General features: G+C 52.6%; 1 protein-coding gene across 3 annotated transcripts in view; it reads left to right on the top strand.

The window, feature by feature from the left end:
- The window catches only part of LOC147086728 (ras-like GTP-binding protein O-RHO), a 28,635-nt gene extending 16,165 nt beyond the window's left edge, over positions 1-12,470 (top strand). For all 3 annotated transcript variants that reach the window (XM_085978896.1, XM_085978895.1, XM_085978893.1), the window contains exons 3-5: positions 7,178-7,298; positions 9,751-9,881; positions 11,662-12,470. In XM_085978896.1, the coding sequence (XP_085835022.1) occupies positions 7,178-7,298; positions 9,751-9,881; positions 11,662-11,835 (426 nt within the window). In that variant the 3' untranslated portion in view covers positions 11,836-12,470. The remainder of the gene's footprint in view (positions 1-7,177; positions 7,299-9,750; positions 9,882-11,661) is intronic.
- The last annotated feature ends 2,356 nt before the right edge of the window (positions 12,471-14,826 follow it).

Genomic DNA, 14,826 nt, shown 5'->3' with positions numbered 1-14,826 from the left:
TGTATAACACTGGGGTGCAGTACTGGTGGGTACAGGTCTGTCACTGTATAACACGGGTACAGTACTGGTGGGTACAGGTCTGTCACTGTATAACACTGGGGTACAGTACTGGTGGGTACAGATCTGTCACTGTATAACACGGGTACAGTACTGGTGGGTACAGGTCTGTCACTGTATAACACTGGGGTACAGTACTGGTGGGTACAAGTCTGTCACTGTATAACACGGGTACAGTACTGGTGGGTACAGATCTGTCACTAACACTGGGGTACAGTACTGGTGGGTACAGGTCTGTCACTGTATAACGGGTACAGTACTGGTGGGTACAGATCTGTCACTGTTTCACACTGCGGTACAGTACTGGTGGGTACAGATCTGTCACTGTATAACTGGGGTACAGTACTGGTGGGTACAGGTCTGTCACTGTATAACACTGGGGTACAGTACTGGTGGGTACAGGTCTGTCACTGTATAACACGGGTACAGTGCTGGTGGGTACAGGTCTGTCAATGTATAACACTGGGGTACAGTACTGGTGGGTACAGGTCTGTCACTATAACACGGGTACAGTACTGGTGGGTACAGGTCTGTCGCTGTATAACACTGGTACAGTGCTGGTGGGTACAGGTCTGTCACTGTATAACACTGGGGTACAGTACTGGTGGGTACAGGTCTGTCACTGTATAACACGGGTACAGTACTGGTGGGTACAGGTCTGTCGCTGTATAACACTGGTACAGTGCTGGTGGGTACAGGTCTGTCACTGTATAACACTGGGGTACAGTACTGGTGGGGACAGGTCTGTCACTGTATAACACGGGTACAGTACTGGTGGGTACAGGTCTGTCGCTGTATAACACTGGTACAGTGCTGGTGGGTACAGGTCTGTCACTGTATAACACTGGGGTACAGTACTGGTGGGTACAGGTCTGTCACTGTATAACACTGGGGTACAGTACTGGTGGGTACAGGTCTGTCCCTGTATAACACTGGGGTACAGTACTGGTGGGTACAGGTCTGTCCCTGTATAACACTGGGGTACAGTACTGGTAGGTACAGGTCTGTCACTGTATAACACGGGTACAGTACTGGTGGGTACAGGTCTGTCACTGTATAACACTGGGGTACAGTACTGGTGGGTACAGATCTGTCACTGTATAACACTGGGGTACAGTCCTGGTGGGTACAGGTCTGTCACTTTATAACACGGGTACAGTACTGGTGGGTACAGGTCTGTCACTGTATAACACTGGGGTACAGTACTGGTGGGTACAGGTCTGTCACTAACACTGGGGTACAGTACTGGTGGGTACAGGTCTGTCACTGTATAACACTGGGGTACAGTACTGGTGGGTACAGATCTGTCACTGTTTCACACTGCGGTACAGTACAGGTGGGTACAGATCTGTCACTGTATAACTGGGGTACAGTACTGGTGGGTACAGGTCTGTCACTGTATAACACTGGGGTACAGTACTGGTGGGTACAGGTCTGTCACTGTATAACACTGGGGTACAGTACTGGTGGGTACAGGTCTGTCACTGTATAACACTGGGGTACAGTGCTGGTGGGTACAGGTCTGTCAATGTATAACACTGGGGTACAGTACTGGTGGGTACAGGTCTGTCACTGTATAACACGGGTACAGTACTGGTGGGTACAGGTCTGTCGCTGTATAACACTGGTACAGTGCTGGTGGGTACAGGTCTGTCAATGTATAACACTGGGGTACAGTACTGGTGGGTACAGGTCTGTCACTGTATAACACGGGTACAGTACTGGTGGGTACAGGTCTGTCACTGTATAACACTGGGGTACAGTACTGGTGGGTACAGGTCTGTCACTGTATAACACTGGGGTACAGTACTGGTGGGTACAGGTCTGTCACTGTATAACACTGGGGTACAGTACTGGTGGGTACAGGTCTGTCACTGTAACACTGGGGTACAGTACTGGTGGGTACAGGTCTGTCACTGTATAACACTGGGGTACAGTACTGGGGGGGGTACAGGTCTTTCACTGTATAACACTGGGGTACAGTACTGGTGGGTACAGGTCTGTCACTGTATAACACTGGGGTACAGTACTGGTGGGTACAGGTCTGTCACTGTATAACACTGGGGTACAGTCCTGGTGGGTACAGGTCTGTCACTGTATAACACTGGGGTACAGTACTGGTGGGTACAGGTCTGTCACTGTATAACACGGGTACAGTACTGGTGGGTACAGGTCTGTCACTGTATAACACTGGGGTACAGTACTGGTGGGTACAGGTCTGTCACTGTATAACACTGGGGTACAGTACTGGTGGGTACAGGTCTGTCACTGTATAACACTGGGGTACAGTACTGGTGGGTACAGGTCTGTCACTGTAACACTGGGGTACAGTACTGGTGGGTACAGGTCTGTCACTGTATAACACTGGGGTACAGTACTGGGGGGGTACAGGTCTTTCACTGTATAACACTGGGGTACAGTACTGGTGGGTACAGGTCTTTCACTGTATAACACTGGGGTACAGTACTTGGGGGGTACAGGTCTTTCACTGTATAACACTGGGGTACAGTACTGGTGGGTACAGGTCTGTCACTGTATAACACTGGGGTACAGTACTGGTGGGTACAGGTCTGTCACTGTATAGCACTGGGGTACAGTACTGGTGGGTACAGGTCTGTCACTGTATAACACGGGTACAGTACTGGTGGGTACAGGTCTGTCACTGTATAACACGGGTACAGTACTGGTGGGTACAGCTCTGTCACTGTATAACACGGGTACAGTACTGGTGGGTACAGGTCTGTCACTTACACTGGGGTACAGGACTGGTGGGTACAGGTCTGTCACTGTATAACACGGGTACAGTACTGGTGGGTACAGCTCTGTCACTGTATAACACTGGGGTACAGTACTGGTGGGTACAGGTCTGTCACTGTATAACACTGGGGTACAGTACTGGTGGGTACAGGTCTGTCACTGTATAACACTGGGGTACAGTACTGGTGGGTACAGGTCTGTCACTGTATAACACGGGTACAGTACTGGTGGGTACAGGTCTGTCACTGTGTAACACTGGGGTACAGTACTGGTGGATACAGGTCTGTCACTGTGTAACACTGGGGTACAGTACTGGTGGGCACAGGTCTGTCACTGTATAACACGGGTACAGTACTGGTGGGTACAGATCTGTCACTGTTTCACTGTGGTACAGTACTGGTGGGTACAGATCTGTCACTGTATAACTGGGGTACAGTACTGGTGGGTACAGGTCTGTCACTGTATAACACTGGGGTACAGTACTGGTGGGTACAGGTCTGTCACTGTATAACACGGGTACAGTGCTGGTGGGTACAGGTCTGTCAATGTATAACACTGGGGTACAGTACTGGTGGGTACAGGTCTGTCACTATAACACGGGTACAGTACTGGTGGGTACAGGTCTGTCGCTGTATAACACTGGTACAGTGCTGGTGGGTACAGGTCTGTCACTGTATAACACTGGGGTACAGTACTGGTGGGGACAGGTCTGTCACTGTATAACACGGGTACAGTACTGGTGGGTACAGGTCTGTCGCTGTATAACACGTACAGTGCTGGTGGGTACAGGTCTGTCGCTGTATAACACTGGGGTACAGTACTGGTGGGGACAGGTCTGTCACTGTATAACACTGGGGCACAGTACTGGTGGGTACAGGTCTGTCGCTGTATAACACTGGGGTACAGTACTGGTGGGTACAGGTCTGTCACTATAACACTGGGGTACAGTACTGGTGGGTACAGGTCTGTCACTGTATAACACTGGGGTACAGTACTGGTGGGTACAGGTCTGTCACTGTATAACACGGGTACAGTGCTGGTGGGTACAGGTCTGTCAATGTATAACACTGGGGTACAGTACTGGTGGGTACAGGTCTGTCACTATAACACGGGTACAGTACTGGTGGGTACAGGTCTGTCGCTGTATAACACTGGTACAGTGCTGGTGGGTACAGGTCTGTCACTGTATAACACTGGGGTACAGTACTGGTGGGTACAGGTCTGTCACTGTATAACACGGGTACAGTACTGGTGGGTACAGGTCTGTCACTGTATAACACTGGGGTACAGTACTGGTGGGTACAGGTCTGTCCCTGTATAACACTGGGGTACAGTACTGGTGGGTACAGGTCTGTCCCTGTATAACACTGGGGTACAGTACTGGTAGGTACAGGTCTGTCACTGTATAACACGGGTACAGTACTGGTGGGTACAGGTCTGTCCCTGTATAACACTGGGGTACAGTACTGGTAGGTACAGGTCTGTCACTGTATAACACGGGTACAGTACTGGTGGGTACAGGTCTGTCACTGTATAACACGGGTACAGTACTGGTGGGTACAGGTCTGTCGCTGTATAACACTGGGGTACAGTACTGGTGGGGACAGGTCTGTCACTGTATAACACTGGGGCACAGTACTGGTGGGTACAGGTCTGTCGCTGTATAACACTGGGGTACAGTACTGGTGGGGACAGGTCTGTCACTGTATAACACTGGGGCACAGTACTGGTGGGTACAGGTCTGTCGCTGTATAACACTGGTACAGTGCTGGTGGGTACAGGTCTGTCACTGTATAACCCGGGTACAGTACTGGTGGGTACAGGTCTGTCGCTGTATAACACTGGTACAGTGCTGGTGGGTACAGGTCTGTCACTGTATAACACTGGGGTACAGTACTGGTGGGGACAGGTCTGTCACTGTATAACACGGGTACAGTACTGGTGGGGACAGGTCTGTCGCTGTATAACACGGGTACAGTACTGGTGGGTACAGGTCTGTCGCTGTATAACACTGGTACAGTGCTGGTGGGTACAGGTCTGTCACTGTATAACACTGGGGTACAGTACTGGTGGGTACAGGTCTGTCACTGTATAACACTGGGGTACAGTACTGGTGGGTACAGGTCTGTCCCTGTATAACACTGGGGTACAGTACTGGTGGGTACAGGTCTGTCCCTGTATAACACTGGGGTACAGTACTGGTAGGTACAGGTCTGTCACTGTATAACACGGGTACAGTACTGGTGGGTACAGGTCTGTCACTGTATAACACTGGGGTACAGTACTGGTGGGTACAGATCTGTCACTGTATAACACTGGGGTACAGTCCTGGTGGGTACAGGTCTGTCACTTTATAACACGGGTACAGTACTGGTGGGTACAGGTCTGTCACTGTATAACACTGGGGTACAGTACTGGTGGGTACAGGTCTGTCACTGTATAACACTGGGGTACAGTACTGGTGGGTACAGATCTGTCACTGTTTCACACTGCGGTACAGTACAGGTGGGTACAGATCTGTCACTGTATAACTGGGGTACAGTACTGGTGGGTACAGGTCTGTCACTGTATAACACTGGGGTACAGTGCTGGTGGGTACAGGTCTGTCAATGTATAACACTGGGGTACAGTACTGGTGGGTACAGGTCTGTCACTGTATAACACGGGTACAGTACTGGTGGGTACAGGTCTGTCGCTGTATAACACTGGTACAGTGCTGGTGGGTACAGGCCTGTCACTGTATAACACTGGGGTACAGTACTGGTGGGTACAGGTCTGTCACTGTATAACACGGGTACAGTACTGGTGGGTACAGGTCTGTCGCTGTATAACACTGGTACAGTGCTGGTGGGTACAGGTCTGTCACTGTATAACACTGGGGTACAGTACTGGTGGGGACAGGTCTGTCACTAACACTGGGGTACAGTACTGGTGGGTACAGGTCTTTCACTGTATAACACTGGGGTACAGTACTGGTGGGTACAGGTCTGTCACTGTATAACACTGGGGTACAGTACTGGTGGGTACAGGTCTGTCACTGTATAACTGGGGTACAGTACTGGTGGGTACAGGTCTGTCACTATAACACTGGGGTACAGTACTGGTGGGTACAGGTCTGTCACTGTATAACACGGGTACAGTACTGGTGGGTACAGGTCTGTCACTGTATAACACTGGGGTACAGTACTGGTGGGTACAGGTCTGTCACTGTGTATAACACTGGGGTACAGTACTGGTGGGTACAGGTCTGTCACTGTAACACTGGGGTACAGTACTGGTGGGTACAGGTCTGTCACTAACACTGGGGTACAGTACTGGTGGGTACAGGTCTTTCACTGTATAACACTGGGGTACAGTACTTGGGGGGTACAGGTCTTTCACTGTATAACACTGGGGTACAGTACTGGTGGGTACAGGTCTGTCACTGTATAACACTGGGGTACAGTACTGGTGGGTACAGGTCTGTCACTGTATAGCACTGGGGTACAGTACTGGTGGGTACAGGTCTGTCACTGTATAACACGGGTACAGTACTGGTGGGTACAGGTCTGTCACTGTATAACACTGGGGTACAGGACTGGTGGGTACAGGTCTGTCACTGTATAACACTGGGGTACAGTACTGGTGGGTACAGCTCTGTCACTGTATAACACTGGGGTACAGTACTGGTGGGTACAGGTCTGTCACTGTATAACACTGGGGTACAGTACTGGTGGGTACAGGTCTATCAATGTAGAACACTGGGGTACAGTACTGGTGGGTACAGGTCTATCAATGTAGAACACGGGTACAGTACTGGTGGGTACAGGTCTGTCACTGTATAACACTGGGGTACAGTACTGGTGGGTACAGGTCTGTCACTGTATAACACTGGGGTACAGTACTGGTGGGTACAGGTCTGTCACTGTATAACACTGGGGTACAGTACTGGTGGGTACAGGTCTGTCACTGTGTAACACTGGGGTACAGTACTGGTGGGTACAGGTCTGTCACTGTGTAACACTGGGGTACAGTACTGGTGGATATAGGTCTGTCACTGTGTAACACTGGGGTACAGTACTGGTGGGCACAGGTCTGTCACTGTATAACACTGGGGTACAGTACTGGTGGGTACAGGTCTGTCACTGTGTAACACTGGGGTACAGTACTGGTGGGTACAGGTCTGTCACTGTATAACACTGGGGTACAGTACTGGTGGGTACAGGTCTGTCACTGTATAACACTGGGGTACAGTACTGGTGGGTACAGGTCTGTCACTGTATAACACTGGGGTACAGTACTGGTGATTAATTTGTTGGCAGTGGTGTTGGGTGGGTCAGCAGGGTACCTGCTTTTTTAATACTTGCCTTTAAATGTATGCCAGGTGGAATTGGCACTTTGGGACACGGCTGGCCAAGAGGACTACGACCGGCTCAGGCCCCTCTCCTATCCCGACACTGACGTTATTTTAATGTGCTTTTCTATCGACAGCCCCGACAGTTTAGGTAAGTTGTTTTGTTAATTGCCTTCTGTTCCTGGGCTTCTATTTCCTCCAGTGTGGAAGATTAGGGGGGCTGAGCTCATTGAGGTTTTTTAAAATTCATTAATGGGTTGTGGGCGTCCCTGGCAAGGCCCACCCCGAATCGCCCCTTGAGAAGGTGGTGGTGAGCCGCCTTCTTGAACCGCTGCAGTCCCGTGTGGTGAAGGTGCTCCCACAGCGCTGTCAGGGAGGGAGTTCCAGGATTTTGACCCAGCGACGATGAAGGAACGGCCGATATATTTCCAAGTCAGGATGGTGTGTGTGACTCGGAGGTGGCGGCGTTCCCGTGTGCCTGCTGCCCTTGTCCTTCTAGGTGGTCGAGGCCGTGGGTTTGGGAGGTGTTTAAGATGGTTTTGATTGCGTAGATCGAGAGAAACACCTTTCTCTGGTAGGGGGAAAGTCCAGAATAAGGGAGCACAACCCTAAAATTAGAGGCAGGCCGTTCAGGGGTGAGGTCATGAAGCACTTCTTCACACAATGGGTAGTGGAAATCTGGAACCCTCTCCCCCCAAAAAGCTGTTGAGGCTGGGGGTCAATTGGAGTTTCCAAAACTGAGATTGAGAGATTTTTGTTGGGTAAGGCTATTCAGGGCTACGGAGCCAAGCGGGTAAGTGGAGTTAAGATGCAGATCAGCCACCCGTTGTAGGACCACTGCTTTTCTTGATGTATATTAATGACTTGGGCGTGGGTGTACAGGGCACAGTTTCAAAATTTGCAGATGAGACTAAACTTGGAAGTACTGTATAGTGAACAGTGAGGAGGAGAGTGATAGACTTCAGGAAGACATAGACAGGCTGGTGGAATGGGCGGACACGTGGCAGATGAAATTTAACGCAGAAAAGTGAGAAGTGATACAGAGAGACCTGGGGGTATGTGTGCACAAATCGTTGAAGGTGGCAGGACAGGTTGAGAAAGTGGTTAAAAAGGCTGACGGGATCCTGGGCTTCATAAATAGAGATTATAGAGCACAAAAATGTGGGAATTATGATGAACCTTTATAAAACACTGGTTCGGCCCCAACTGGAGTCTTGTGTCCAATTCTGGGCACCGCACTTTAGGAAGGATGTGAAGGCCTTAGAGAGGGTGCAGAAAAGATTTACGAGAATGATTCCAGGAATGAGGAACTTCAGTTACGTGGAGAGACTGGAGAAGCTGGGGTTGCTCTCCTTAGAGCAGAGAAGGTTAAGGGGAGATTGACCAGAATGGTCCCAGGGATGAGGGACTTCAGTGATGTGGAGAGACTGGAGAAGCTGGGGTTGTTCTCCTTATAACAGAGAAGGTTAAGGGGAGATTGACCAAAATGGTACCAGGGATGAGGGACTTCAGTGACGTGGAGAGACTGGAGAAGCTGGGGTTGTTCTCCTTAGAGCAGAGAAGGTTAAGAGGAGATTGACCAGAATGGTACCAGGGATGAGGGACTTCAGTGACGTGGAGAGACTGGAGAAGCTGGGATCGTTCTCCTTAGAGCAGAGAAGGTTAAGGGGAGATTGACCAGAATGGTACCAGGGATGAGGGACTTCAGTGATGTGGAGAGACTGGAGAAGCTGGGATCGTTCTCCTTAGAGCAGAGAAGGTTAAGGGGAGATTGACCAGAATGGTACCAGGGATGAGGGACTTCAGTGATGTGGAGAGACTGGAGAAGCTGGGGTTGTTCTCCTTAGAGCAGAGAAGGTTAAGGGAGATTTGATAGAGGTGTTCAAATTCACGAGGGGTCTGGGCAGAGTAGATAGAGGGAAACTGTTCCCATTGGCGGAAGGGTCGAGAACCAGAAGACACAGATTTAAGGTGATTGGCAAAAGAACCAAAGGCGACATGAGGAAAAACTGTTTTACGCAGTGAGTGGTTAAGATCTGGAATGCTGACTGAAAGGGTGGCGGAGGCAGACTCGACCGTAGCTTTCAAAAGGGAATTGGATAAGTATCTGAAGGAGAGAAATTTGCAGAGCTACGGGGAAAGGGCGGGGGAGTGGGACTAGCTGAAGTGCTCTTGCAGAGAGAGCCGGCACGGGCTCCACGGGCCGAATGGCCGCCTTCCGTGCTGTAACCGTTCTCTGATCTAACTGAATGGCGGAACAGGCTCGAGGGGTTGAACGGCCTCCTGTTCCTGTGTTCGGCACTTTTTTTCCACTTTTCCTTTTATTTGGATTGATAATGGAAAGTGTTGATGTAAACGGTCACGGTGTAATTGCACCCTCCCACCTGCGGTGGCGCCGTAGGGCCTCAGTTGGGCCTCCCCCGACTCCACAAGGAGTTTCTTGCTTTGCTCCGACCAGCTTTCCGAGTTGACCCACGCTTTGCTATTTAACTATAAATTAAAATAACAGCAAAGTACTGTAATGCCAATAAAATGATCCACGTCTTTAATATGGGGACCGAAGGCTTAAATTGGCGTCGTTGCACCTGTTTTTTTTTGGACAGAAAATATCCCCGAGAAGTGGACACCCGAGGTCAAGCACTTTTGCCCCAACATCCCCATCATCCTGGTGGGGAACAAGAAAGATCTACGGAGCGATGAACACACACGGCGGGAGCTGGCCAAAATGAAACAGGTGAGGCGATGAATCCCAAGGCGAGGGCGGCCCCAGTGAACGCTCATTTTGCCCAGCAACCCACCGCCCCCGCTGGAGCTGCCGACTCTCGCTGGGGGTTACTGGTTCCGAGGGCACCAGCTCTGTCCGCCAGTGCGTCGCCCCATTGGCCGTTCTCCCGGTGTGAGTCCAGGCCATCCGGACTCTGCCCACCCATTCAAACTCCCTCTCCCCATCACGGACTCTACCCACCCATTCAATCTCCTCCCACAGCCCCTGTACACTCTCCCCTATCACAGACTCTACCCACCCATTCAATCTCCCACAGCCCCTGTAAACGCTCCCCTATCACGGACTCTACCCACCCATTCAATCTCCTCCCACAGCCCCTGTACACTCTCCCCTATCACGGGCTCTACCCACCCATTCAATCTCCTCCCACAGCCTCTGTACACTCTCCCCTATCACGGACTCTACCCACCCATTCAATCTCCTCCCACAGCCCCTGTACACTCTCCCCTATCACCGACTCTACCCACCCATTCAAACTCCCTCTCCCCCATCACCGACTCTACCCACCCATTCAATCTCCTCCCACAGCCCCTGTACACTCTTCCCCCCCATCACTGACTCTACCCACCCATTCAATCTCCCACAGCCCCTGTAAACGCTCCCCTATCACGGACTCTACCCACCCATTCAATCTCCTCCCACAGCCCCTGTACACTCTCCCCTATCACGGGCTCTACCCACCCATTCAATCTCCTCCCACAGCCTCTGTACACTCTCCCCTATCACGGACTCTACCCACCCATTCAATCTCCTCCCACAGCCCCTGTACACTCTCCCCTATCACCGACTCTACCCACCCATTCAAACTCCCTCTCCCCCATCACCGACTCTACCCACCCATTCAATCTCCTCCCACAGCCCCTGTACACTCTTCCCCCCCATCACTGACTCTACCCACCCATTCAATCTCCCACAGCCCCTGTACACTCTCCCCCATCACGGACTCTACCCACCCATTCAATCTCCCACAGCCCCTGTACACTCTCCCCTATCACGGACTCTCCCCACCCATTCAATCTCCCACAGCCCCTGTACACTCTCCCCTATCACGGACTCTACCCACCCATTCAATCTCCCACAGCCCCTGTACACTCTCCCCTATCACGGACTCTACCCACCCATTCAATCTCCCACAGCCCCTGTACACTCTCCCCTATCACAGACTCTACCCACCCATTCAATCTCCCACAGCCCCTGTACACACTCCCCTATCACAGACTCTACCCACCCATTCAATCTCCCACAGCCCCTGTACACTCTCCCCTATCACAGACTCTACCCACCCATTCAATCTCCCACAGCCCCTGTACACTCTCCCCTATCACGGACTCTACCCACCCATTCAATCTCCCACAGCCCCTGTGCACTCTCCCCTATCACGGACTTTGTCTGTGTCTCTATCCCCCGCCCTCTAACTCTTGTTTCCACAGTAGGGGGACGTTGCAGCTGGTCTAGAATGTGTTGGGGGCAGGGTGGAGGGAGGGGAGAAGTCTAGCCAAGGTTCCTGCCACCCCCGAACAATCCGCTGGGCAGTCTGGGGACACAGCCGGGCTCAGCAGCGATGCCCCCCTTGGTCGAGAGCCTGCGCCGATGGTTGTTTGTGAATCTGTACCCCGGGGAGAGTCGGCACCCCGGGGGGGGAGGTGGGGGCGGGGACCAAATGCGATGATTTATTTGCATAGCTTGCGCACTCTCACGCTTTCTCGTTCTCCTCTCCCGCCCCCCCCAGGAGCCGGTGAAACCCGACGAGGCGAAAGAGATGGGCAGTCGCATCAACGCCTTTGGCTACCTGGAGTGCTCGGCCAAGACGAAAGACGGGGTGCGCGAGGTCTTCGAGCTGGCCACGCGCGCCGCCCTGCAGGCGAAGAAGGCCAAGAGCAAGAGCCCATGCCTTCTGCTGTGAAGAAGAGGCGGCTTGAAGGAAGGCGTGCCGTGTACCAGCCTCTCGCGCCCCTACCCCTTCCTTCCTCCCTCTCTCCCCTCCTCCTCCCGCCATCCCGGATCTCCCCCCATTCCAGCGACTTCACCGGATTTACAATACCTACACGGACACTGGGGATAATCGCCTGACCCGCTCTCGTCCCCATCCCTCCTTAAAGAATCAATTTATTCTTGTTTCTTTCCCCCCTCTCTCTTTAAAAGTTCTCGAAGGAGGTTTTTATTAGGCAAGTTCGGCGGCTGATCGACCGGCTCTGGCGCCGCTGTCATCGGGAATTCCGTGCACGTGCTTTTCCGAGACTCGCGCTCCCCTGTAGGACTTGTTTCTCCTCTCCCCCCCCACCGCCCCCCGCGCTCTCACCGCCATCCCCGGCTAGCTCTCCTCCGCCGCGGCGCGAACCCGGGGACACGCGCGTGCGCGGAGGAGAGACGGAAACACTGAAAGGAATTGACTGGGCAAAGCCTGAATCAAAGCCCGCGCGCGGGAGTCCTGTGAGAGATTTGTGCCACTTCTAGCCGCCTGTAGAAAAAAAAACGATTGTCTTGGAAAGGGAGAACAGGTCTTCAAATCTTTTTAAAATGGGGTGGTAGGATTTGATTGCAGAAACCTTTTTTTTTCCACTTGCGCTCTCTCTCTGTCTCTCTCTCTCTCTGGCTCTCTCTCTCTGGCTCTCTCTCTCTGGCTCTCTCTCTCTCTGGCTCTCTCTCTCTGGCTCTCTCTCTCTCTCTCTGGCTCTCTCTCTCTCTCTGGCTCTCTCTGGCTCTCTCTCTCTCTCTCTGGCTCTCTCTCTCTCTCTCTGGCTCTCTCTCTCTCTCTCTGGCTCTCTCTCTCTCTCTCTGGCTCTCTCTCTCTCTGGCTCTCTCTCTCTCTGGCTCTCTCTCTCTCTGGCTCTCTCTCTCTCTGGCTCTCTCTCTCTCTGGCTCTCTCTCTCTCTGGCTCTCTCTCTCTCTGGCTCTGGCTCTCTCTCTCTCTCTCTGGCTCTCTCTCTCTCTCTCTGGCTCTCTCTCTGGCTCTCTCTCTCTCTCTCTGGCTCTCTCTCTCTCTGGCTCTCTCTCTCTCTGGCTCTCTCTCTCTGGCTCTCTCTCTCTCTGGCTCTCTCTCTCTCTGGCTCTCTCTCTCTCTGGCTCTCTCTCTCTCTGGCTCTCTCTCTCTCTGGCTCTCTCTCTCTGGCTCTCTCTCTCTCCTCTCTCTGGCTCTCTCTCTCTCTGGCTCTCTCTCTCTGGCTCTCTCTCTCTCTCTCTCTGGCTCTCTCTCTCTCTCTGGCTCTCTCTCTCTCTCTGGCTCTCTCTCTCTCTCTCTCTCTCTCTGGCTCTCTCTCTCTCTCTGGCTCTCTCTCTCTCTCTCTCTGGCTCTCTCTCTCTGGCTCTCTCTCTCTCTCTGGCTCTCTCTCTCTCTCTGGCTCTCTCTCTCTCTCTGGCTCTCTCTCTCTCTCTGGCTCTCTCTCTCTCTCTGGCTCTCTCTCTCTCTCTGGCTCTCTCTCTCTCTCTGGCTCTCTCTCTCTCTCTGGCTCTCTCTCTCTCTCTCTCTCTCTCTGGCTCTCTCTCTCTCTCTGGCTCTCTCTCTGGCTCTCTCTCTCTCTGGCTCTCTCTCTCTCTGGCTCTCTCTCTCTCTCTGGCTCTCTCTCTCTCTCTGTCTCTCTCTCTCTGTCTCTCTCTCTCTGTCTCTCTCTCTTTGGCTCTCTCTCTCTCTGGCTCTCTCTCTGGCTCTCTCTCTCTCTCTCTGGCTCTCTCTGTCTCTCTCTCTCTGTCTCTCTCTCTCTGTCTCTCTCTCTCTCTCTCTCTCTTCTCTCTCTGTCTCTCTCTCTCTCTCTCTCTGGCTCTCTCTCTCTGGCTCTCTCTCTCTCTCTCTTCCCCCTCGCGTTCCCAAATATTCCAAGTCCAAAGATGTGCAGGTTAGGTTGATTGGCTATGATAAATTGACCCTTAGTGTTAGGGGGATTAAATACGTGGGGTTACGGGGATCGGGTGGGATATGTGTCGGTGCAGGCTCGATGGGCCGAAATGGCCTCTATCTGCACTGTGGGGTTTCTGTGATTCTGTGATTCTGACTGGGATACAGTACGTGCCAGTCACCATGCAGTGCCTCACCCAAGTGCCCGTTCTTTGCGTGTGAGCCTTGACTGAACGGCGAGCGTCCCTTTCGCCCCCTCCCCTCCCGCCCCAAATCTCGTGGGGGGGGGGTGGGGTGGGGTGCGTGGGTGATTGCAGCGCCCGCCCACGGCTATCCCGGCTGAGCTTAGCTTGCCCTGTAACCGGGGAAACGGAACCAGGAGCCTTCCCCCGATCGAGCTGGCGTGCGGTTGGCCCTTTGCGCCGCCGCGGGTGAATGACAGGCGACTGGAGAGGGTTTGCATCTGTCCCCTGGGGTGCCGTATCTGGTCTCAATTAATGGGGGGGGGGGGGGGGGGAGAGCAGGGGCTCATCGGGGGATGGTCGGTGTCCTGGGAATAGACGGAATATTGCAGGATGACAGTTGGACCACTCGATCTTTCGCCTCCAGGAGTTGTGTTCCAATTCAGCCCGGACGACTGGATGTCAAACGGCCATATAAAATGCATTTGGACAGTCTCGATCCAGCACAGCACGGCCTCAAAATTGGCAGCCTCTGCCCAAAGGGCACAAGACGGCTGCTGTGCAAACACCGGAACAGGAGTAGGCCATTCAGCCCCTGGAGCCTGTTCTGCCATTCAGTTAGATCACGGCCGATCTGTACCTCAACTCCACTCACCCGCCTCTGACCCATGTCCCTTTATGCCCTTGGTGTAAAATCTATTGATCTCCGTCTTGAAAATGTCACTCCGACCCCAGCGTCCACTGGCTTTTAGTGGAAGTGGAGGTGAGAAAATGTCAAGTGTAGAGGGAGCTTTACTCTGTATCTAACCCGTGCCGTACCTGCCCTGGGAGTGTTTGATGGGACAGTGTAGAGGAAGCTTTACTCTGTATCTAACCCGTGCCG

The sequence above is a fragment of the Somniosus microcephalus genome, unplaced genomic scaffold (genome assembly GCF_052327205.1).
Source record: "Somniosus microcephalus isolate GS21.2 unplaced genomic scaffold, FLI_Smic_1.0 unresolved_chr7, whole genome shotgun sequence".
Taxonomy (NCBI): Eukaryota; Metazoa; Chordata; class Chondrichthyes; order Squaliformes; family Somniosidae; genus Somniosus; species Somniosus microcephalus.
This window is presented reverse-complemented; position numbering and strand designations above follow the sequence as displayed.